The sequence below is a fragment of the Oreochromis niloticus genome, unplaced genomic scaffold (assembly GCF_001858045.2).
Source record: "Oreochromis niloticus isolate F11D_XX unplaced genomic scaffold, O_niloticus_UMD_NMBU tig00000282_pilon, whole genome shotgun sequence".
Lineage (NCBI taxonomy): Eukaryota > Metazoa > Chordata > Actinopteri > Cichliformes > Cichlidae > Oreochromis > Oreochromis niloticus.
The window spans coordinates 165155-189716 of record NW_020327106.1 but is presented as its reverse complement, the minus strand read 5'-3'; the positions used below and the strand labels follow the sequence as shown (position 1 = coordinate 189716).

The 24562-nt window shown below is 41.6% G+C and overlaps 1 protein-coding gene across 1 annotated transcript; it reads left to right on the top strand.

Annotated features, from left to right (window-relative positions):
- The first annotated feature begins 7462 nt into the window (after positions 1 to 7462).
- On the top strand, positions 7463 to 21854 carry LOC112844488 (protein NLRC3-like). Its single transcript, XM_025904189.1, has 5 exons — positions 7463 to 7692; positions 7777 to 7878; positions 17688 to 17766; positions 19700 to 19901; positions 20065 to 21854. The coding sequence occupies exons 1-5, from the start codon at positions 7604 to 7606 to the stop codon at positions 21852 to 21854; spliced, it is 2262 nt and encodes a 753-aa protein (XP_025759974.1). The 5' UTR covers positions 7463 to 7603.
- Positions 21855 to 24562: the final 2708 nt, after the last annotated feature.

Genomic DNA, 24562 nt, shown 5'->3' with positions numbered 1-24562 from the left:
TTAATACCAGGGGTTTAAGACAAACATGTAAACGCAAAGCTTTGTTTTTGTTTGCCAAACAATTTAAAACAGATTTTTGCTTTTTCCAAGAGAGTCATTCCACACCTGCTGATACAAATTTTTGGAAATCACAATGGGGTAATGACGTCTGGTTGTCCCATGGCTCTGAGCGTTCTGCTGGAGTTGCCACGCTTAAAAATTCTTTTTCTGGGGATGTGTTACATTCTGACTGTGACACCTTAGGACACTATCTCTGCTCAATAATCAGACACAATAACAGTACTTTCATTGCAGTAAATATATATGGTTACAATAATAAAACTGAAAATGATAAATTACTTGACTCCTTAGAAGAAAGAATTACTTTCTGGCTCTCCAAATACCCAAATTCAGTCCTCTTAATTGGTGGAGACTTTAACATTGCTTTAGATAATACGGTTGATAGGTGGCCTCCAGGGCAGCAGTCTTCATACAGTGCAAACTTAAAAAATTTTATGGGAAAATTTAATGTTGTGGATATTTGGAGAGAAAAATTTCCAGACGATAGACTCTTTACTTGGAGCAATAAGACAGGATCCAGGCAATCACGTATTGACTTTTGGCTTGTTTCTGACTGTATTGATAAAGATAATATTACTGTTAATATACTCGCCACCCCCCTCACTGATCATAGAGCAATTCACATTAGCGTCCAAATGTTTACACTAGATAATATACCTCATAAATTCTCTTATTGGAAGTTAAATAATTCTTTACTAAAAGATAAGATGGTTAACATGCAGATTAATAAATTAATTGTTTATTATTGGAATAAAGCTAACACAGAGAAGTCCTTTTGTACCAATTGGGAACTTTTTAAATTTGAAGCATGCAAATTCTTGAGAAGATATGGGAGTCAAATTACTAAATTAAGGAAGGCTGAAGAACAAGAAGTGATAAGCAGAATTGCCTCTTATTACCAGAAGTTCCCAGAAGAAATCTCAGAGGAAGATAAATTAACTTTACTAGAACTTCAAAATAAATTGGACGGTTTATATCGACGCAAGGCTGAGGGTGCTTTTGTAAGATCCAGGAAGAAGTGGCTGGAGGAGGATGAACAAAATTCTGCTTACTTTTTCAGGCTTGAAAAATACAGATCAAAAATAAACTCTATTCATCAACTAAATATTAATGGCATTGTCTCCGACAATCCTAGAGAAATTTCACATTTCTGTGCCGAATTCTATACTAAACTATACAACTCAAAATATAATGAGGTTGTCTCAACAGGATTTTTCAATAATATTAAAAACCTAAAAACTCTTGTTGTGGAAGATAGAAGTCACTGTGACAGTCCTCTGACTGTGGAGGAAGTTTGTACTTCCATTTCTGCACTTAAGGCCAACAAATCTCCCGGCACAGATGGTTTGACTGCAGAGTTTTATAAATCATTTTCTAATCTCCTGGCTCCGTTTTTACTGCAGGTTTTCACAGAAAGTATAGAGAATAACACCCTCCCTCCTACTCTTACTCAAGGTCTCATAACACTTATTCCAAAACCAAACAAAGACTTACTTTTTATTGATAATTGGAGACCCATCTCCCTGCTCAATAATGACTATAAGATTATGGCTTTAATACTTGCTAACAGAATTAAAGAGGTCTTGGACACAATTATTGATGAGACACAATCAGGCTTTATGAGAAATAGACACATTTCTAATAACATTAGACTGGTTCTGGATTTACTTGATTACTCTGATTTGGTACCTGACAATAGCTTCATTCTCTTCCTGGATTTTTATAAGGTTTTTGATACAATTGAACATCAATTTATTTTCCACTCTTTGGAAAAATTTGGCTTTGGTGAATTTTTCTGTAAAGCTGTCAAAACCTTATACACGAATGGCAATAGTTCTATTAAAATGATTAACGGCTCCACCCCGAGATTTGACCTGAAACGTGGTATTCGCCAAGGATGTCCTATTTCACCATATTTATTTTTACTTTGTACACAAATTCTTGCAACTAATATCTCAAACAGTGTTGTACAAGGAATCACCATAGCTGATAAGGAGCTCGTCATCAGCCAGTTAGCCGATGACACCACACTCTTCTTGAAGAATGCAAACCAAATCCCTCCAGCCCTTAGTGTGATTAGTGATTTCTCTGAGGCCTCTGGTTTATGCCTAAATCTAAAAAAGTGTGAGTTACTAGCAATTAAAGACTGCCCTGCAAATACTATCTGTAATATTTCTGTTAAACAAGAAGTCACATACTTGGGACTGTTGATATCCAAAGACCAAAAATCAAGATGCTCTTCAAACTTCACTCCAATTATACAGAAAACCCTAAAAAAGTTCAACCAGTGGCTGCAAAGGGACTTGTCGTTGAAAGGTAGAGTGTTAATTACTAAAGCTGAAGGGATATCCCGATTAACATATGCTGCTCTCTCCTTACATCTGGATAAGAAAATTAGTAAAGATATTGACCGTATGCTCTTTAATTTTATATGGAAAAACCGTACGCATTATATTAGAAAAACTGTTGTGATGAATAAGTACGAATCAGGTGGGCTTAACGTCTTAGACTTTTCTACTTTAAATAACACTTTCAAAATTAATTGGGCTAAACATTTTCTTAAAAACCCTACCTCTATCTGGAACTTTATACCATATCATATTTTCTCTTGTTTTGGTGGCTTCAATTTTATTTTAAATTGTAATTACAATGTTGAGAAACTCCCTGTAAAACTTTCATCCTTCCATAAGCAAGTCCTCTTAGCGTGGACCCTCATTTATAAACACAACTTCTCACCTCACAAATACCTTATCTGGAACAACAGAGATATTTTATATAAAAATAAATCACTTTTCCTGGAAACTTGGGTCCAAAATGGGATCCTATTGGTGGCTCAGCTGGTTAATAAAGAGGGACAACTACTTACTTACAATGACTTTATTGCACTATATAATTTTCCAATCAGTGTTCAGGAATTCTCAATGGTGCTTGGTGCCATACCCTCAGGGACTCTAATGTTATATAAAAACACTGACAGCTCAATATCTACCTCAGTCACTCTCCCTGATCCAGCTGAGTCACCAATAGGAAAAATCTGCTTTTCACAGGAACTTGGTAACAACAATAAGAGAATACGTAGTTTATTCCAAGAAGATGTCGTCTCTCTCCCATATGTAATATCTTACTGGAACCGATATGTTCCAGATATCAAGTGGAAGACAGTCTGGATGATCCCCCATAAATATTTGATTGTAAATAAGGTGAAGGAAGTCTCATTTAAATTCTACATAAATGTTATCCAGCCAGTCACTACATGGTAAAATTTAAAAGAGACATAAATACTAACTGTACTTTCTGTGGGGATCATCCAGAAACTGTGACACATCTTTTTTGGTACTGTTCTTTTACACAGAGATTCTGGAAGGAATTTAGCAGTTTTGTTATTGTCCATATTTTAAGGGAATTTTCTTTACGATGGGAAAATGTTTTATTCTGTTTCTTCAGGTTCCCCAAGAGGAATGATAAATGTTTTTTTTATGATAAATTTGTTAATACTTTTAGCTAAATTTTTTATCCATAAATGTAAGTTTACTAACAAAACACCATATTTCTGTCATTTTTTTAAGGATGTGGAAATGTATATACAATCAATATCAGACTCTACCAACAAAAAGGCTCTCAAAACAATATATATCTGTGAATTTTTGCGTGTATTCTTGTAACTTTTTACCCCTGGCTTTGTGTGTTCATGTTCTGTTGTTTTGTATACTTCATCTGTTCGTATGTTGTATACTCATTGTTTGTTAAATAAAGTTTAAATTTAAAAAAAAAAAAAAAACCATACCGGAAACTCAAAAAAAAAAACAAACAAAAAAAACAAAACAAAACAAAAAAACCATTGACTGTAGAAAACATGGACGACGCGACTCCGCCTCCTCCCATTGTGCAAAAATGAAGCCAAAATATCCCGCTTGTGGAGGCTGCCATCTTGCAAATTTGGAGCCAGAGTCTGCGCAGTAGTGACTTGAGGTGGAGCGACTGTGTAACGCTCCCGCCCACACACCCGCTGGACGTGACCCCAAACACGCCCCCCTACACTTTTTACGTAGCCCGGCTGCTCAAGTTTTTTTGCTGGTTTACCGCGACTGACGACTCGTTTAATTAAGGTAAATACAACCATGTCACTGTTATAAAAAAGACACTTCTGCTGTCACTGGGTGGTGCTGAGGTCTGAATCTGAGGGCAGCTCCTGTAATCACAAAGAGAACAGAACCATCAAACTCAGAAATTTTATCCCTCAAAATTGAAATAAAGCTGATTCTTCTGTCCTCACACACTCAGGATCTTTAGTTCTTCTCTTACATTTTTTTCAGTATTACAGTACACTACAGTACTTTAATCCATAGTTCCTGATTAATGAGGAGTTACTGAAGTACAAGTTTTTAAAAAAGATGTTACTGTCTTTACAGATGTGGCAAGAGCCTGAAAACATGCTGTTTGCACATATTTAATATTCAGCTCTGCACAGGAGCTGCAGCAGGGTGCAGCCTGTTGCTTTTACAGTATAATACTTGTAATAAAAGTACAGTAACAGTAATTAGTGACTGAGTAGCCCGGACCGTTTCTCTTCATTTCTTTAGTAAATTCATTCACCTGCACAGATTAGCTAAACAAACCCTGACAGCCGAGTCCTCATTTTAGCTAGCTAGGTCTCAGGAGCTAGCTAAGGACGGTAGTTACGGATTAGCTTACAAACACGTTTAACTTACCGAAAAAGTGCAGCGGGGCCTCGGGTCCTTCTGTCGGGTAGTCCAGTTTACTGAAGAACACCTCAGGCTGTCAGGTTAAAACAGTCGGTCGTGTTTTCGTAGCGTAAACGCTGGCCCTCCTCTCAGAGCCTACGCTCTATCTGCTATTCCCAAACAGAGATACGCAAGTTTCTCCGTGACTGCAGCTGCCAGTCAAAGCTGCTATGATGACGTTTCACCCCAATTTAACATCACCGCGGTAGGAATTAGAATCAAACTTATGGGAAAGGAGACCCCTTGGACATCAATCAGCATGATGATAACTATTGATAACAAAAGAAAGAATCTTTGTAAAAGTCAAAGGAGTTTGCAAAGAAAAGCGTCTGGACTTCTTTAAGTTGCTTGAAGACGTTTCACCTCTCATCCGAGAAGCTTCTTCAGTTCTAAGGTCAAAAGGCCGAGAGTCCCAGATTTAAACCCAGTGGGAGTTTCCCCCCAAGGAGGGACAAAGGACCCCCTGGTGATCCTCTAATCACATGCGCCAAGGTGTGAAAGCGGGTGTGGGACCTAATCAGCCAGGGTTTCGGGTGAGCTCATTGTGAAACCTGGCCCCACCTTGTCATGTGAATCCCTGAGGTCAGATGGCCCAGGATGTGAGTGGGCGTTAAGGCATCTGGGGAGGGAACTCAAAACTGGATTATAGATGGCAGACAGTTGGTGTCGTAAACCACCGCCTCTGTTCAAAGATGGTCGCTCACAGTGGACATAGATGGCCTCTTTCACTCCTCTTTCAAACCATCTGTCCTCTCTGTCCAATATGTGAACATTGGCATCCTCGAAAGAGTGACCTTTATCCTTAAGATGCAGATGGACTGCTGAGTCTTGTCCTGTGGAGGTGGCTCTTCTATGTTGTGCCATACGCTTGTGAAGTGGCTGTTTGGTCTCTCCAATGTAGAGGTCCGGGCATTCCTCGCTGCACTGTACAGCATACACCACGTTGTTCAGTCTGTGTTTTGGGGTTTTGTCTTTCGGGTGAACCAGTTTGTGTCTGAGTGTGTTGCTGGGTCTGAAGTACACTGGGATGTCGTGCTTGGAGAAAACTCTCCTGAGTTTCTCTGATACACCGGCTACATAGGGAATGACAACGTTGTTGCGTCTGTCTTTCTTATCCTCCCTCGCTGGTGTCTGATCTTCTTTTCTGTGCCTCTTTGCTGACTTTATGAATGCCCAGTTAGGATAACCGCATGTTTTCAGTGCTTCCTTTACATGTGTGCGTTCCTTCTTTTTTCCCTCAGGCTTAGAGGGAACAAGTTCTGCCCGGTGGTGTAGGGTCCTAATTACTCCAAGTTTGTGTTCCAGAGGGTGATGGGAGTCAAAGAGGAGGTACTGGTCCGTGTGTGTGGGCTTCCGGTAAACTTCAATGTTGAGGTTGCCATTCTCTTCAATGTGCGCAGCGCAGTCCAGGAAAGGCAAACAGTTATCCTTTGTGTCTTCCCTGGTGAACTTGATGTTTTTATCCACGGCGTTAATGCGCGCAGTGAAGGATTCCACTTCTTGTGTCTTGATTTTGACCCAGGTGTCATCTACATATCTGTACCAGTGGCTGGGTACTCTCCCTTTAAAAGAGCCAAGAGCCTTTCTTTCCACTTCCTCCATGTAAAGGTTGGCTACAATAGGTGACACGGGGGAGCCCATGGCACAGCCATGTTTTTGTCTGTAGAAGCCTTCGTTGTATTTGAGGTATGTTGTGGTAAGGCAGAGGTCTAACAGTGTGCAAATCTGATCGGGTGTGAAGTTGGTCCTGTCTTCCAAGGAGCTGTCTTCTTGTAGTCGTTTTCTGACAGTCTCCACTGCTTCCGTGGTGGGTATGCAAGTGAAGAGAGAGACACGCCGCTGTCACTACCCGATCCATACCGGAAACCCGATCGGTACCACGCATGTGCGAAAGGTGTCTACTTCCGGCCGAAGCATTTTACGATAGTTACAGGTCAGAGTATCTGTTAAGATGTTAAGAATAATAAGTATCTCTTAAAATGCTTGAATAATGAAGCATTTCAGTACAATGTAGACACAAACAAAAAATAAAAATATACTTATGGATCAGGACTCCCCGATCCTTAATGCGCATGTGCAAAGTCGGACCGTACAAATCGGGTCTACCCGATCCGTACTGCGCATGTGCAGATTTTTTCTTCTTCTTCTGTGTCGTTTAATGGCAGTTTACTCCCCAGTGTACGAGGATACCGCCACCTGCTGACCGAGCGAATGAACCGTATTGTAAACTGAAGTAGCGTCATTACAAATGCATGTTTAATTTGATTTAGTGATAGTCGAGTGTGTTTATGCTTGTCTGTGTGGAGAGGATTGTTGGAATAGTGATGATGATGTCCGCTATCAATGTCAATTGTCAGTAAACACTTCATCTGGCTGATGAATCTTCACGTGACATATTATAGTTTGTACTTTGTGAGTTCACTCAGAGTCCACAGAGGACGCAGCGTACGCGATGACGTCATCCCTTTACCTCTTTTACTGTCACTGTGATTAATATTTACAAACGAGACACCTGCAGAGCTCTGACGCTAAGCTAGCCACACAGCATGCTAATGCTAAGTTAAAGGTAAATCAAAGAGCTCTTAAGTAAAATTACAAAAAAGAAAAAGAATTGTTTTGTATAAAAACTATCTCTGTTACACTTTTTATATGAACTGATGAAAGCTGTGTCTCAGATGGATGTTAGTCCAACACATCAGACACGACCTCTGCAGCTCTCAGCTGATGTGCACATGAATGATTTGTGTTTCCTCTGCAGGTGAAGGTAGAAAGTGTGTGTGAGCTGATGTGAATTGAGCAGCATGGATCAGTGTGAGGACAGAGAGGAGGGAGTCCCTCCCTCTAAAAGCACTCTGTGTGGGGAACATGAGAGCCAGACCAAAGCTCAGAGGTGAGATGACCATCTCTAACTGTCCATGACTCTTCTCCATGTCACAGCTCAGCACTCACAGCACTGCTCCATCATTATTCACAGGAACCAGCCTGGACCTCCACCCAGCTCTGTGTCCTTACAGAGTGACGGGTCTAAAGGTGTACCCATTAGTTTTAAAGTCCAGCCTGTGTCTGCTGCAGAGAGGTGAGCTGTTAGTAACATGAACTCTTTGATTTAACTGCTTGATGTTGTTGGATATAAACTGCAGTGCAAACACATCTAAGTCAGACTCAGAGCTCTTTGATACTCGCCTCATTCACACATTTATACGAGTGCTTTTACTCTTTTCCTGTGAGTTTATATGTAAATGATAACACACTGTTAGTGGCTCACACTGGGACTGCATCTTTCATTGTTAATCTCACCTTCAGTGTCACAGAGACAGGATCTGATGAGCTTCTTGTTCCTATAATGAACTGACTGATAAAGAAAGCTCCTTTCAAACATGAAGCAGTGATCCAGCTGCTGTTGGCAGCAGCGATGCAGCTGCTGTCGGCAGCAGGCCGACCACAGTGATGAATCTGCAGACAGCTGGATCAATGTGACAGATCAGGAGGATTCATCCAGAGGAGTTTACTACACCTCACTGACTGTGCTGATCTCACAGTGAGAGCAACTTTGTTCCACAGTGTTGATGCTGAAACAGTGAAACACAGTCCTGTGTTTGAATCCTGACCTTTGACCCTGTAACAGTCATTTATTCTCTGGTCTGAGGGTCTCAGCTAGAAGATGCTCTGAGATATAAAGTGCAGCTGTAACATGTAGAGATTTGGTTAAACTGGATTCTGCAGTGAACGTGAAGCTGCTGCAGTGATGTGTTCACTGTCCTCAGTGTGTGTAGGAGCTTTGCTGCTGTGTGTTGTACTAACTGTAGATGAGACACTGCTGCATCAGTTAGGCCTGAATACACTGAGCTGCAATCATGTGATCAGGAGGAAATGAGAGTGTGGATCAGCTGATCAGGAGCGCTGATGGGACTCTAGAAACCTTTGTAACCTGTACAAATGAGACTGAACTAGACTTCTGTTTGCTGCTTAACATTCACATGCTGATCAAAGATGAGCTCAGATTTCTATCAGAGTGTTTTCACTCAGTTATTAGTTGTTCAAGGTGGAGAGATGAGATTAAAAATGTGATCAGGACCAAAAAATACTCTCAATACTCAAGCAATCGCATTCTTGGCAGAGATGGCACCACACCAGTGTTTTTATGTACTGATATCATACATTTGGATACCTGCCAAATCTTATATAGTCTATTTTATAATCACTAAAACTGCTTTTTTAATATATCTTGCTGCATTTTGTAGTCATATTTAAAAAACAAACAAACACTAAAGCTATTCTGTTATACCTGTATGCAAAAACTACACTGCACCCAAAATATTTCACAGGTCAGCAAAACTGATCTTTTTATATAAACTGTTAGCAAAACTTTAAATCTAAGTATTTAAAGTAATATTGAAAAAGTCATTTAAAATGCAATTACAGGCAGATTTCAAAAACTCCTTGGTTCTGGAAAAAAGTGCAATATCAGCACAACATAGTAATATTAAACAACTAAACAAAAACAGGTTGTAGAATGGACCCTTTTATACTTGAAGCTGAAAATAAGAGACAATCAGGGTGGAAAGCAGTGCAAATAAATGCAAACACGGTTTTCCAGCACTCATCTTTTATCAGGATGGATGTCAATGTGAGTTGTTTCTATCACATTTAACCTGACACTGAATTTTGTGTCATTTCTATACAAAACTTAACACAAGTATGAAAAAAGTGTGTTTCACAGTTTTACTTTGAAAAACAAACAAACTGTGCTGCAGGTAAACAGTTTGGTGGTTGGAATTAACAAACAAACAGACTCACCAATGACAACGCACAGACGTCAGAGCTTCATATATCGGTTGTTAAGCTTAATGTAGGAATGCTTCACAAACATTCAGAGATGAACTTACACACTTGGCTTTATACATACTTTGAATTGAACAGTAATTGATCTGTGAATGATGACGTATCACAAGTACATTTATTGAGAAACGTCTTTAACTTTAGTGATCCCATATGTGTCAGGAGTATCGGAACAGTTGAGACGCATTTTTTCTAAACACCGGGTCTCTGTGGCTTTTAAACCCCAAAACACGCTGCGCCAAAAACTGGTCCACCCCAAGGATCGGGTCCCCCGACACAAACAGAGTAACATAGTGTACGCTGTTAAGTGCCAGGAGGATTGCCAGGATTTATACATCGGGGAAACCAAACAACCTCTAGCGAAGCGGATGGCACAACACAGAAGAGCAACCTCATCAGGCCAGGACTCTGCAGTCTATTTACACCTACAGGCCAGTGGACACTCTTTCAATGATGAGGATGTACACATCCTGGACAGGGAGGAACGCTGGTTTGAGCGCGGAGTCAAGGAGGCCATTTACGTGAAAAGGGAAAGACCATCTCTGAATCGAGGAGGGGGCCTAAGGGTACATCTTTCGCCATCTTACAATGCTGTGATTGCAGCCATTCCCCAACTCTCTGTGAATGGGACTCATGGCCATTGATCAGTGTTCTTTGATCAGTGGGTTTTGGTCAGTGATTGTTGATCAATGGTCATGGGAATTTGCATAATTATGATTAAGGAACTGACCTCACAGCCCATTGTTCCTTCAGTGGGCTGGTTTCAGTCATTATGCAAATGTACTGTTTATAAGGTTTGGGGAAACCTGCAGTCAGCTGAGACTGAAGAAGTCACTTGGATGAGTGACGAAACGTTTCTCCCACAAAACGCTACGTCCAGATGAACAGATTCAACTTTTGGAGATTTACTTTCCTGGATGATTGAGAATGCATCAAGACGTCTTTAACTTTAGAATCAAAGTTCAGTTAGAAAAAAACTGAAGTCATTCAGGGAATTATGATCTTTGTGTTTTTACAGAGTTTAAAACCCAACAAAGAAGTGTCAGTGATCAGGATAACAGTGGAACGACTCTGGAGTATCATTTGTATTATTGATCATTTTGATCCTGTCTGTCCAAGATGGCGCCGGTGTACGTGGCTTGCCGTCCTCGGCTGTATCTGCTTCACTGCTTTTTACCCTCTCTACGCTCTTTATGGACCTTGGCATTGTATTTTTTTATCCTTTTAGTTGTATGCTCATCTAATGGCTGTGCACTGATTACATATGACAGGCAAACACTTTTAAATCTAAGACTCTCTCATTCCTCTCGGGCTGATCCTTGCTGGAACCTGGGTGACGCCACCGCGCCCCGACCGGCCCCTCTGACCAGCTTCCTCCACCTACCTATTCCGAATCTACACAAGAAACGCTATAGGAAACGCGGTAGAAGGAGCGGCCGTTGCGTTCGCCTCAGGGTCTACTTTAAAGCCAGAGCCACAGGCTACCCACATGCCAGCCTGGATATTTTATCTTCTTTCCCTCCTTCCCAGGAGCGCTCTGATGCTAAGTTGCTCACCCACCGTTGGATCTGCTTGGCCGACCACGAAGTCTACCCTGCCATTCCTGTGGCATGTTTTCCTGCTTGGGTTTGGATAACATCGCTCGGATGCGGCGTTTGCCGAAGCAACCTAAGTGTCCTACGACGCACCACCCGTAGCGACTTAACCCCTAGGATACGGATGGCATTGGTTAATGTCAGGTCGCTGGTCAATAAGACTTTTCTCTTAAATGACTTCCTCTCCACTAATGGGATTGATGCTTTATTCCTGACTGAAACCTGGATTCGTCCTGGTGAGTTTATCCCTTTTACCGAACTTCTTCCATCGGACTGTGTCACTTTTAGCTCACCAACCCTTACTGGTAGGGGTGGTGGCGTAGCCTCGGTCTTTAAAAATTCTTATGCAGTTCGGCAGCTACCCTCACCTACCTACTCTAGCTTTGAAGTCCAATTATTGGAGATGACTGCATCCACGAGTGTGGTCGTGGATGCAGTCACGAGTGGGTGGTTTATCGACCACCTAAATATAGCAAATATTTTATCACGGACTTTGCTGATCTCCTAGGCTCCATTCTTTTTAAGTATGGTTGTGTTCTCATTGTCGGTGATTTTAACATACACACTTGCTGTAAGGATGACCCATTTGCTGAAGACTTCCTTGCTTTAACGGACTCTTTTAACCTGGCTCAGTGGGTTAATGACCCAATGCATGTTAAAGGACATACTTTGGACTTGGTTTTCTCATATGGTCTGGACATTTGTATCAAGGATATGAGTGACGCTGGGATCTGGGATCATTTCCCAGTTATATTTGATACTGGCTTATGCACTAATGAACTACATCCTGCGGCTCCCCTTCGCCCGCTACGTGTAATTAATGCTGAAGCGGTGTCAAACTTCTCTATGTCTTTCTTGGATTCTGCATCTGTCACTCTTGACTGTTGTTCTTTTCGCTCGGTTGATGACTGTGCTAATACCTTGTTATCGCTATTTTCTTCAATCCTTGATACTGTTGCCCCCATTAAAATGAAGCTCCCTAGAACCTACTCTCAGTGTTGGCTTAATGACACTACGCGCGCTTTACATCGCATGTGTCGGCGCGCTGAGAGAAGGTGGAAAAAAGATAAACTTCAGGTTTCTCACGACATGCTACGGACTAGCCGCTTAAAATTCCAAAGTGCTGCTAAAATGGCCAAAGCGTCCTTCTTGTCCAAAATCATCCTTGCCAATGACCATAACCCCCGTACCTTATTTAAAATTTTTAACTCTGTGGTTAACCTTTCCCCGGACATGCCTTTAATTTATTCTCAGGCTCTTTGTGAGCGATTTCAAATTCACTTTTTAGATAAGATCACATCTCTTAAGTCCTCCCTTCCCCCTGTTTTATATCCTCTCCCCACTCCTGAGTGCATTTCAACTTTCCACCAGTTTGAGCCTGTGTCACTTTTGTCTCTTAAGCGGCTAGTTGTTCAAATGAATAACACCAATACTGTGCTTGACATTCTTCCATCTCGCATAGCTAAGGACTGTTTTGATGTAATTGGACCTAGTATCCTATTTCTTATGAACTTTTCCTTGCTCTCAGGCTGTGTTCCTTTGGCCTTTAAGCAATGTTCCCTCTAAGCTGCGCACGTGCGCAATTGCGCACTGCTGGCATGGTCTCTGCGCACAGAAAATCTGCGTTGCGCACAAAAAAAAAAATGTAACCTGAATTGAAATTAAAATAAATACGTTAACAATTCTGTTTTGCAGTGTTAGTCAGTAAGTGACTGGCTGCTCCTGTATGTGTTTAGAACGATGCCACCTTATCCCATAGTCCAGCCAATGATGGGATTCACATTCGTATATACGCAGCCCATCAACACGGTTGACAGGCTATGACAGCGTCCTTATGTGCCGACACCGGTGTTTTAGCTAGCAAAGCGGCGTGGCTGATGTGGAGTGAAGCCACGTTAATGACAACGTGTACAACCATTGGAGATGTGAGCAGGACAGACGGAACAACTGACGGAAAAAAAGTGTGGACTTTATACCAGTTTTTAAATTGTGTTGATAGGCCACGTAAAACCAGAGTTATGATAAAAAAAATATATATACAATGTTTGGTTTTCTTCCTGAATACTGTCTATTTATATTTACTGCGGGAAGAAACGGTAAAAACGGCGTTTTATAAGGAAAACTCTCGAAAGCGCTCTCCGCCTGTGAGCAAAAACAAAACCAAGAAAACACTGCCCTTTCCTATTGGTCGAAAAAAGTACCATGTCGACCAATCAAAAAATGATATGGCAACGTGGCATCTAGTTGTTAAGACACGGGGGGAAGTTTTAGGAGTGACGGCGGTGTTTTGAGATGTGAGAGATTTGCGACGTTTAGCGCAAATCTTGTGTAGTTAGTGTGTAGTTAGTGTGTAGTGTAGTCAATAGTTTTGTTGTGTGTGTCAGAACAATGAGGCGACTGCTGAGTGTTGCAGGTGTTACAGCAGTGATACATCTGCTGTTGTCAGGCCTGCAGGTATCAGGCTGTTGTTCTCCTTTATCTCATAGTGGACAGAAATTATGTTTTGGAGTGGCACAAATAATTTGTGTGGCATCAGATTTGATGCAGAACAGCTGATTGTTCTGTAAATAGTTTGAAATGTTTGTTTAAAAAACGCCTTGGCTGCATTAAAAAAAAGCTGCAAAAAACTTTGTTGTTTGCAAAACTCAGTTACTGTTTTGAAGAAGTAACTATATAATTAATTGCTCAACATTGGTCATTATGTACTGTATTTTGCAGACAGAGTTACAGACTCTCTCCCAGACCACAGACTCAGACTCATAATACAAGTCAGAGCTTTATAAAAAAAAAGAAGTTGTTTTTTCAAAATTGGAGTTCAAGTTATTTTTACTTCCAATAGTCTTAACATCCTACACAGGTCATGAACAAGATTTGTTTACATTTTCATTGTAAGTGGGATAAAGCAGTTAATTAAAAGTAGTCTAACATAAATGTAAATGCTGTAATTTGATTATTTTAATAAACCATGAAACTTGGATGGATTAGATGCTGGCGTGACCACAGTGCTGATGTCGCTCACAGTGGTCCAAGGGATCGCTCAGGGAGTTTGTGTGTTCGCTCAGACACGTGAAAAATTAGAGGGAACATTGCCTTTAAGCATGCTGTAGTCCACCCGATTCTTAAAAAAAGAAACTCTGACTGTTATGACCTTTCAAACTACAGACCGATCTCTAAGCTTTCATTCTTGTCCAAGATCCTGGAGAGACTAGTTCTCTCCCAGCTCCAGGCGTACTTGGACACAAACAATATTGCTGAGAAATTTCAATCTGCCTTTAAGCCATTGCATAGCACTGAAACAGCGTTGGTTAGGGTTCTTAATGATATTCTTGTAATCACTGATACTGGACGCTCTATGGTCCTAGTTTTACTGGACCTCTCTTTGGCCTTTGATATGGTGGACCATAACATTTTATTACTAAGACTTGAGCACACTGTGGGTATTCGAGGCACTGCCCTCGACTGGTTTAAATCATATCTCGCTGATAGATCCTTATCAGTAACTTAGGCACCTTCTCCTCTTCCTCCGCTCCGGTCTGTTGTAGTGTGCCCCAAGGATCAGTTTTAGGCCCTATTCTCTTCTCCCTCTAGGCGCAATCTTTGAAAAATACAATATCGCCTTCCACTGTTACACTGATGACATACAGATCTATTTTGAACTTACTGACGACCTTGCTGTGTCCCTACACTACTTTCAAGAATGCATGCGGGAGGTCAAAGAATGGTTCCTGAGTAATTCTCTTGTTTTAAATGATAAGAAGACTGAGATTGTGGTGTTCAACAGTAAAATCCCTCGTGCCCAACTCTGTGCTGCCCTGGGTCCCTTTGCTAGCTTTTCTTGTGACTATGTCAGTAACTTGGGTGTACTGCTGGATAGCTCGCTCAAACTCGATAAGCAAGTGTCTGCTGTACAGGGAGTGCAGAATTATTAGGCAAATGAGTATTTTGTCCACATCATCCTCTTCATGCATGTTGTCTCACTCCAAGCTGTATAGGCTCGAAAGCCTACTACCAATTAAGCATATTAGGTGATGTGCATCTCTGTAATGAGAAGGGGTGTGGTCTAATGACATCAACACCCTATATCAGGTGTGCATAATTATTAGGCAACTTCCTTTCCTTTGGCAAAATGGGTCAAAAGAAGGACTTGACAGGCTCAGAAAAGTCAAAAATAGTGAGATATCTTGCAGAGGGATGCAGCAGTCTTAAAATTGCAAAGCTTCTGAAGCGTGATCATCGAACAATCAAGCGTTTCATTCAAAATAGTCAACAGGGTCGCAAGAAGCGTGTGGAAAAACCAAGGCGCAAAATAACTGCCCATGAACTGAGAAAAGTCAAGCGTGCAGCTGCCAAGATGCCACTTGCCACCAGTTTGGCCATATTTCAGAGCTGCAACATCACTGGAGTGCCCAAAAGCACAAGGTGTGCAATACTCAGAGACATGGCCAAGGTAAGAAAGGCTGAAAGACGACCACCACTGAACAAGACACACAAGCTGAAACGTCAAGACTGGGCCAAGAAATATCTCAAGACTGATTTTTCTAAGGTTTTATGGACTGATGAAATGAGAGTGAGTCTTGATGGGCCAGATGGATGGGCCCGTGGCTGGATTGGTAAAGGGCAGACAGCTCCAGTCCGACTCAGACGCCAGCAAGGTGGAGGTGGAGTACTGGTTTGGGCTGGTATCATCAAAGATGAGCTTGTGGGGCCTTTTCGGGTTGAGGATGGAGTCAAGCTCAACTCCCAGTCCTACTGCCAGTTTCTGGAAGACACCTTCTTCAAGCAGTGGTACAGGAAGAAGTCTGCATCCTTCAAGAAAAACATGATTTTCATGCAGGACAATGCTCCATCACACGCGTCCAAGTACTCCACAGCGTGGCTGGCAAGAAAGGGTATAAAAGAAGAAAAACTAATGACATGGCCTCCTTGTTCACCTGATCTGAACCCCATTGAGAACCTGTGGTCCATCATCAAATGTGAGATTTACAAGGAGGGAAAACAGTACACCTCTCTGAACAGTGTCTGGGAGGCTGTGGTTGCTGCTGCACGCAATGTTGATGGTGAACAGATCAAAACACTGACAGAATCCATGGATGGCAGGCTTTTGAGTGTCCTTGCAAAGAAAGGTGGCTATATTGGTCGCTGATTTGTTTTTGTTTTGTTTTTGAATGTCAGAAATGTATATTTGTGAATGTGGAGATGTTATATTGGTTTCACTGGTAAAAATAAATAATTGAAATGGGTATATATTTGTTTTTTGTTAAGTTGCCTAATAATTATGCACAGTAATAGTCACCTGCACACACAGATATCCCCCTAAAATAGCTCAAACTAAAAACAAACTACAAACTACTTCCAAAAACATTCAGCTTTGATATTAATGGGTTTTTTGGTTTCATTGAGAACATGGTTGTTGTTCAATAATAAAATTATTCCTCAAAAATACAACTTGCCTAATAATTCTGCACTCCCTGTAGTGAGATCTAGCTTCCACCAACTGTGCCTTATCTCTAAGGCTAGGCATTATGTTCCGCATGAGGACCTGGAGAAGCTTATTCACGCTTTTGTGACCTCCAGGTTGGATTATTGTAACTCCTTGTACTACGGTCTTCCCTCTTCTCTTCTTCTTAGACTGCAAACAGTCCAAAATGCAGCAGCCCGCCTCTTGACTGGTACCAGGAAATGTTGCCCTATTACTCCTGTTCTAGCTAGCTTGCATTGGCTGCCCATAAAGTGCCGTATTCAATTTAAAATATTACTCCTTACATTCAAAACTATTAATAAATTAGCGCCAAGTTATCTTAGTGAACTTCTCAAACCACATACTCCTGCTAGAACACTTAGATCTGCCACTCAACTACTTCTGACCCAACCCAGATCTCGGCTGAAGGCCCGGGGTGACCGTGCGTTTGCTCTGGCTGCCCCGGTACTGTGGAATACCCTTCCTCTTGACATCCGCGCATCTGATTCCATTGCACTGTTCAAATCACGACTAAAAACCCACTTATTCAATCTTGCCTTTCCCTCTAGTTAATATTTCTTTTATGATTTTATATTATGCACTTTTATGCTCATTTAATTTCTTGTTTGCTCTGTACCTGTTGCTTTCCTATGTATCAGTGACAGCTACCTGCTAGTACTTGCTTTGGTCCTATTTCTATTATCTTCCTTCTATTCTCTATGTTACTTGTTAAGCACCTTGGCATACCCTTGGTTTTTAAGTGTGCTTTATAAATAAAGTTTAGTATTATTATTATTATTATTATTATTATTATTATTATTATCATTATTATTATTATTATCTCTGGCAGTGAAACTACAAATACAGATACAACAAGGGAAGCAGCAAAAGTGACTGAACACAGCTTTTAGAGGCTAAACTCACATTCCAACCAAAGAGTGTGTGTGTGTGTGTTGGTACAATGACAACCAATTTTTGATGGTTCCTCCACAGAGTGGACCAGCAGAGCTCAGAGGTTCCCAGTAGTCAGTCTGCCCAGCAGCATCAAACACAGCTGGACTCCATATTTATGGTCTGTACATGGACAACAACTACTTTATTATTAATATTAATAATAATACATTTGTTTATAGGTCCCTTTCAGAACACCAAGGACTCTGTGGACTAAATGACCAAAAGAAAACAAACTTTGAAATCAGACGGAGCAAATGTGATCACAGGGAAACGTTTTAAACATTTTTACATTACTGTTAAAATCTCATGTTGTTTGTTAAAGTGTGCAGTTCAGGGTGTGTTACTAAAACTGTTGTGTGCTCACTTTCCAAAGACCCAGCCCCCATAAAAAGCAGCCCAAACAGCTTCTAAGAGTTACACACCCACGCATATCTATCAAGTTAACTCTGGTCTAACACACTTGGATTTAGCTTGAAGAATGTTCCTGTACGAGGACTGAAAATGATTTAAAAAGCAGCCAATGTCCAAAGAACAATTTTGACACACCTTCATAAAGCCTGCAGAGCACTTAAAAAAGAAAAACTAGCTGAAAGTCTGGCTGCTCTTATGAAAAGTACAGAGAAATTATGGGTCGCTCAACACTTGTGGAGTGGATTTGTTTAAGACAGCTCCATCTGCTGGTGGCCCTCTGCAGGTGCATGAAAGGGGCGTGTTTATAGTGAAAGTAGTAGAGAAAGTAAACCCCATGGGAAGGAGGAGGACTCTCAGCGGCTGCTGTCATCAACTCTCAAGTTGGTGACAGCAGTCAAAGTTCGCGTGTAAACCAGAGCAGCCAATCAGGTCCAAATGTGTTGTTCACAGTGAGTGGGACCATCAGTGTGCTGCTATGTTAACATCCTGCAGCAGGATGTGTTTGGTCAGAGAATGGATTGATCACTAAGTCATTGTTGAGTTTAGGGGGATGGTAGACAGTTGGAGTAGGTTCAGCCAGTTGACACACAGTAGATAAAAATAACTGAAGGCAGGAGCAGACACCTGTATGACTTTCCACCTATCACATAGATTATTGTCCCTGGGCAGAGCCACAGGGCTGGTAGATGTAAACAAACCTGGAGGAGAGGATTTATTCAACTGAGAAAAGTCACAGAGTTGTGTCTTGATGCTCAATCATCCAGGCACGTAAATCCCAAAAAGGTTGATCCTGTTCATCTGGTTCATCTGGATGTTTTCAGTGGGAGAAACGTTTCATCATCATCACAGTGACTTCTTCAGTCTCAGCTGACTGCAGGTTTCCAACCTTATAAACAGGACATTTGCATAATGACTGAAACTAGCAGCACTGAAGGAACAATGGGCAGGGAGGTCAGTTCCTTGATCATTGGTACGCATATTGTCAGGATCATTGATCAATGTCCATCAGTCCCATTCACAGAGAGTTGGGGAATGGCTGCAATCACAGCATTGTAAGATGGTGACAGACTTAGGCCCCTCCTCCATTCAGAGATGGTCTTTCCCTTTTCACATAAATGGCCTCCTTGACTCCGCCGTCAAACCAGCGTTCGCATTTACTCAGGACCTTCTTGATATGATGTTCTTCTGCTTCCCTGGCTGCTGTGTCTGTGGGGATGGTGTTTGTTCTGTGTTGTAGCGTCCTGATGACGCCCAGTTTGTGCTTCAGTGGATGATGAGAGTCAAACCTTAAATACTGATCTGTATGTGTAAACAGAGTGAACCTTTAAGACCAGCTGTCTGTACGATCAACTCAGTCACCTGAAACATCTCCAAGTTTCTGGCTTCAATCATCAACCCATTGGTAGTTCAGCTCTGAACACCAGTGAAATGTTTCTCCCACTGAAATCACTGCATTCATATGAACAGAATCAACGTTTTAGGATCACGGAGTTGTGGAGAATGTCTCAGTTAATTAGATAAAGTCAAACTTATAATTGGTGAAGAGATCGTGGATGATATGTTCCTTGATCATAAAGAAGTGAACGTTGTGTAGACTGAAGTTCAGAGTGGTGGGTCATTCATAAAGTATTCTGTTCCAGCTGCTGGAGGACAACATGATCACTTTTGTGAAGAACGAGCTGAAGAAGATCCAGAAGGCTCTGAATCCAAATAAGCCCCAGTGCTTGGAGTTTCAGAGGGAGGATGATGAGCAGAGGATGAGCAGAGAGGCATTTGTGAAGATCACAGTGGACTTCCTGAGGAGAATGAAGCAGGAGGAGCTGGCTGACCGTCTGCAGAGCAGTAAGAGGATTTCTTACTAAAGGTTTTAAGCTGTTAGATAACTTAGACACTTGTGACACCAGCGTGTTCAGTCATTTCTCAGTGGGTCAGAAATTGTCATCAGCATTTTGTAAAATATGATTGTTCAAGTTGTACTTTTATTATTATTATTCAGAACTTCCAGCTGCAGTTTGTCATCGTAAGCTTAAATCCACACTGAAGACGAAGTTCCAGTGTGTGTTTGAGGGCATCGCTAAAGCAGGAAACCCAACCCTTCTGAATCAGATCTACACAGAGCTCTACATCACAGAGGGAGGGACTGCAGAGGTCAATGATGAACATGAGGTCAGACAGATTGAAACAACATCCAGGAAACCAGACAGACCAGAAACAACAATCAGACAAGAAGACATCTTTAAAGCCTCACCTGGAAGAGATGAACCAATCAGAACAGTGCTGACAAAGGGAGTGGCTGGGATTGGGAAAACAGTCTTAACACAGAAATACACCCTGGACTGGGCTGAAGACAAAGCCAACCAGGACATCCAGTTCATATTTCCATTCACTTTCAGAGAGCTGAATGTGCTGAAAGAGGAAAAGTTCAGCTTGGTGGAACTTGTTCATCACTTCTTTACTGAAACCAAAGAAGCAGGAATCTGCAGCTTTGAAGACTTCCAGGTTGTGTTCATCTTTGATGGTCTGGATGAGTGTCGACTTCCTCTGGACTTCCACAAAACTACAATCCTAACTGACCCTAGAAAGTCCACCTCAGTGGATGTGCTGCTGATAAACCTCATCAGGGGGAAACTGCTTCCCTCTGCTCGCCTCTGGATAACCACACGACCTGCAGCAGCCAATCAGATCCCTCCACAGTGTGTTGGCATGGTGACAGAGGTCAGAGGGTTCACTGACCCACAGAAGGAGGAGTACTTCAGGAAGAGATTCAGAGATGAGGAGCAGGCCAGCAGGATCATCTCCCACATCAAGACATCACGAAGCCTCCACATCATGTGCCACATCCCAGTCTTCTGCTGGATCACTGCTGCAGTTCTGGAGGATGTGCTGGAAACCAGAGAGGGAGGACAGCTGCCCAAGACCCTGACTGAGATGTACATCCACTTCCTGGTGGTTCAGGCCAAAGTGAAGAAGGTCAAGTATGATGGAGGAGCTGAGACAGATCCACACTGGAGTCCAGAGAGCAGGAAGATGATGGAGTCTCTGGGAAAACTGGCTTTTGATCAGCTGCAGAAAGGAAACCTGATCTTCTATGAATCAGACCTGACAGAGTGTGGCATCGATATCAGAGCAGCCTCAGTGTACTCAGGAGTGTTCACACAGATCTTTAAAGAGGAGAGAGGACTGTACCAGGACAAGGTGTTCTGCTTCATCCATCTGAGTGTTCAGGAGTTTCTGGCTGCTCTTCATGTCCATCTGACCTTCATCAACTCTGGACTCAATCTGCTCGAACAGAAACAAACAACCTCCAAGCGTTTTAGCTTTTTAAGCAAAAAAAAATCTTTTCACCAGAGTGCTGTGAACAAGGCCTTACAGAGTCCAAATGGACACCTGGACTTGTTCCTCCGCTTCCTCCTGGGTCTTTCACTGCAGACCAATCAGACTCTCCTACGAGGTCTGCTGACACAGACAGGAAGTAGCTCACAGACCAATCAGGAAACAGTCCAGTATATCAAGGAGAAGCTAAGTGAGAATCTGTCTGCAGAGAAAAGCATCAATCTGCTCCACTGTCTGAATGAACTGAATGATCGTTCTCTAGTGGAGGAGATCCAACAATACAGGACTTCAGGAAGTCTCTCCACAGGTAAACTGTCTCCTGCTCAGTGCTCAGCTCTGACCTTCATGTTACTGTCATCAGAAGAAGATCTGGATGTGTTTGACCTGAAGAAATACTCTGCTTCAGAGGAGGCTCTTCTGAGAATGCTGCCAGTGGTCAAAGCCTCCAACAAAGCTCTGTAAGTAATCATGAACTCATCGCCTATATATTTTTTCAGTCCAGCAGGACGTGTCAGCATTTCTGACACATTTTTGTCTGTAACTCTTATCAAAGTAAAATCCAGACCCAGCCAATAAGATCATGAGCTCTGATCCTTCAGCCCCTCTGACAGGTTTATTATCCTCAGCTTGTTCACTTGTCTCCAACTCCAGCAGTTTGTTTTTTGTCTCACTTTCAGTGCACACTCTCCCTTGTTTATTATAAATCTCTGCTGTGGCTGTCCTTTTTTCATCCAGCATGGAGGGGAAAACTCATCCTTCATAACTGAAATTGCCTCTAAGGTCCTGTTTCTTGACAGTATTCATATCTAACTGTAAGGCTGCCATAACCAGTGTTCCCACAGAATTACTGTGGGTTCTCTCTGGGTCCTCTACAGTTTCCTCCCAACATCCAAAGACATGCAGTTAGGTTACCTGGTGATCTAAACTTCATGCAGGTGTGAGTGAGAGTGGTTGTCTGTCCCTCTGTGGGGTAAGTGGAAGAGACTGGATGGATCTCTGCTTTGCCTTTGACATATCCTGACAGCAAACATTCTCCATGATGTGCATTTCAGCTCATCTCCTTTATACGCACCTTTAACAGGAAGAGTTTTATACAGCTAGTGTTTAAAATCCAGTGTTCCTCACAGTACACAGGTAATGAGCATAATAATTTCTGAATTACTGAAATGTTTAAAAAAATATTTGTGTTAGTTAATATTGTATGATAGTGTACACAGAATTATTAGCTCAGTAGGCAGAGTGGTCGCCCCATGATCTTTAGCTCGGGGGTCGAATCCACCGAATAGCTACCCTGAGGTACCCCTGAGCAAGGTACCATCAAGGTACCATCAAGGTACCAATCGTGGGCACTGGACTGGTAGCACTCATAGTCTCATAGGTTTAAAATAAAATTAAAAAAAGGTTCAACACATAAACAAATTTCATTTGTCACATATATTGTTTGTTTTTTTTTGTTTTGTTTTTTCCTGTCTCTCTCAGACTGAGCAGCTGTAACGTCTCAGAGGAAGGCTGTGAAAATTTGTTGTCAGTGGTCAGCTCCCAGTCCTGTAGTCTGAGAGAGCTGGACCTGAGTACCAACAGCCTGAAGGCTTCAGCAGTAAAGCTTCTGTCTGCTGCAGTGGAGAGTCCACACGCCAAACTGAATATTCTGAGGTCAGATCAATTTGTATTCTATTTAATTCTGTTTGTTTATATGTTTGATGTTTGTTTTTGTTTATATCAACTGACAAAACTAATCAACAATTTAACCAGTAAAGGTAAACTTTATCCAGTTATCCTTGTTTCATAGCATTTTTATTCATTTCTAACTTAAAGTGAACTTATACTAACCTGCTCAGCACAAGACAATAAGCTATTGCACCCTGATTACACTTTAACAACAATAATTATTCATGTTTTTATCTTCAGACTTAACATCTGTGAACTCTCAGAGGAAAACTGTGAAGCTCTGTCCTCAGTTCTCAGCTCACAGTCCTCTAGTCTGACAGAGCTGGACCTGAGTATCAGAAAGCTGCAGGATTCAGGAGTGAAGCTTCTGTCTGCTGGACTACAAAGTTTAAACTGTAAACTGAATACTCTGAGGTCAGATCAGAAAACAGTTTGTTGTTAGAATTATTAATTAAAGTTCATCCATATGACGTTGTTTCTTAGTATGTTAATGTTTCCTTTAAAAATAGAAAGTCAAGATTTAATGTTGTGAAATGTATTAACAAACTCTACATGAGTATTTGTTTCATAGATTGTCTTTTATTTTTCAGACTGAGTGGCTGCAACCTGTCAGAGAGAAGCTGTGAAGCTCTGTCCTCAGTCCTCAGCTCCCAGTCCTCCAGTCTGAGAGAGCTGGACCTGAGTAACTCTGACCTGCAGGATTCAGGAGTGAAGCTTCTGTCTGCTGGACTAAAGAGTTCACACTGTGCAGTGGAAACTCTCAGGTCAGGATTCAAACCTTTCAACAGATGATCATTTTAAATGTGATTTTATATTATTGTATAAACAGGTAACCTTTATAGAGACGTTAAGAGAGCGGCACACTGGGCATCAAATGATCACAGTAGTAATGGCCATAGTTTGATAAAACAGGCATTCTTACCCAGTAGATAATGCAGGGTTCTGTAGATAATGTGGGTTAGGGGACTCGCCCGGTACTAACTACCAACTACTAACTACCTCATCCAGATGTCTTCCCTACTAACCCTGATAAGAAGTAACTGCAGTAGCCTTATACAGTAGGTCAAATCAGTTTCACCTGTAAAAGGTAGCTCCACTATTGATGGTGTCACGTATTATTTTTGGGATGAGTTTAGTGGCCTGAACAGCTGCTTAAAGGAAAGGTTATTTTTATTATTATTGTTTTAATTATTAAGTCCTGTGGAATGTGCAAGAGCTGTTTGCACAAAGAATAATATTCAGACTTTTAGGTTTTATCGTTTTACACAAGGTTTAAAAGTGAATGTCCACAACTGAATTGCAGAAATTGTTATTGAGCTAATACTGATGTAGTTGTTATCTTTGGTGAGGAGAGGTTGGAGGAAGGATGAGCAGAGTCAGGCCTAAAGATGCTCTTAATAATAATAATAATGGATTGCATTTATATAGCACTTTTTGAGACCCCCAAAGCGCTTTACAATTCCACTATTCATTCACTCTCACATTCACACACTGGTGGAGGC

What these genes read in the sequence shown, in the direction of transcription:
- LOC112844488 (XM_025904189.1), top strand. Translation starts at nt 7,604, where the DNA reads ATGGATCAGTGTGAGGACAGAGAGGAGGGAGTCCCTCCCTCTAAAAGC. An exon ending in AGCTGGACTCCATATTTATG is followed by an intron (nt 17,767 to 19,699) that starts GTCTGTACATGG and finishes ATTCTGTTCCAG; the next exon opens with CTGCTGGAGGACAACATGAT. An exon ending in GGCTGACCGTCTGCAGAGCA is followed by an intron (nt 19,902 to 20,064) that starts GTAAGAGGATTT and finishes CAGAACTTCCAG; the next exon opens with CTGCAGTTTGTCATCGTAAG.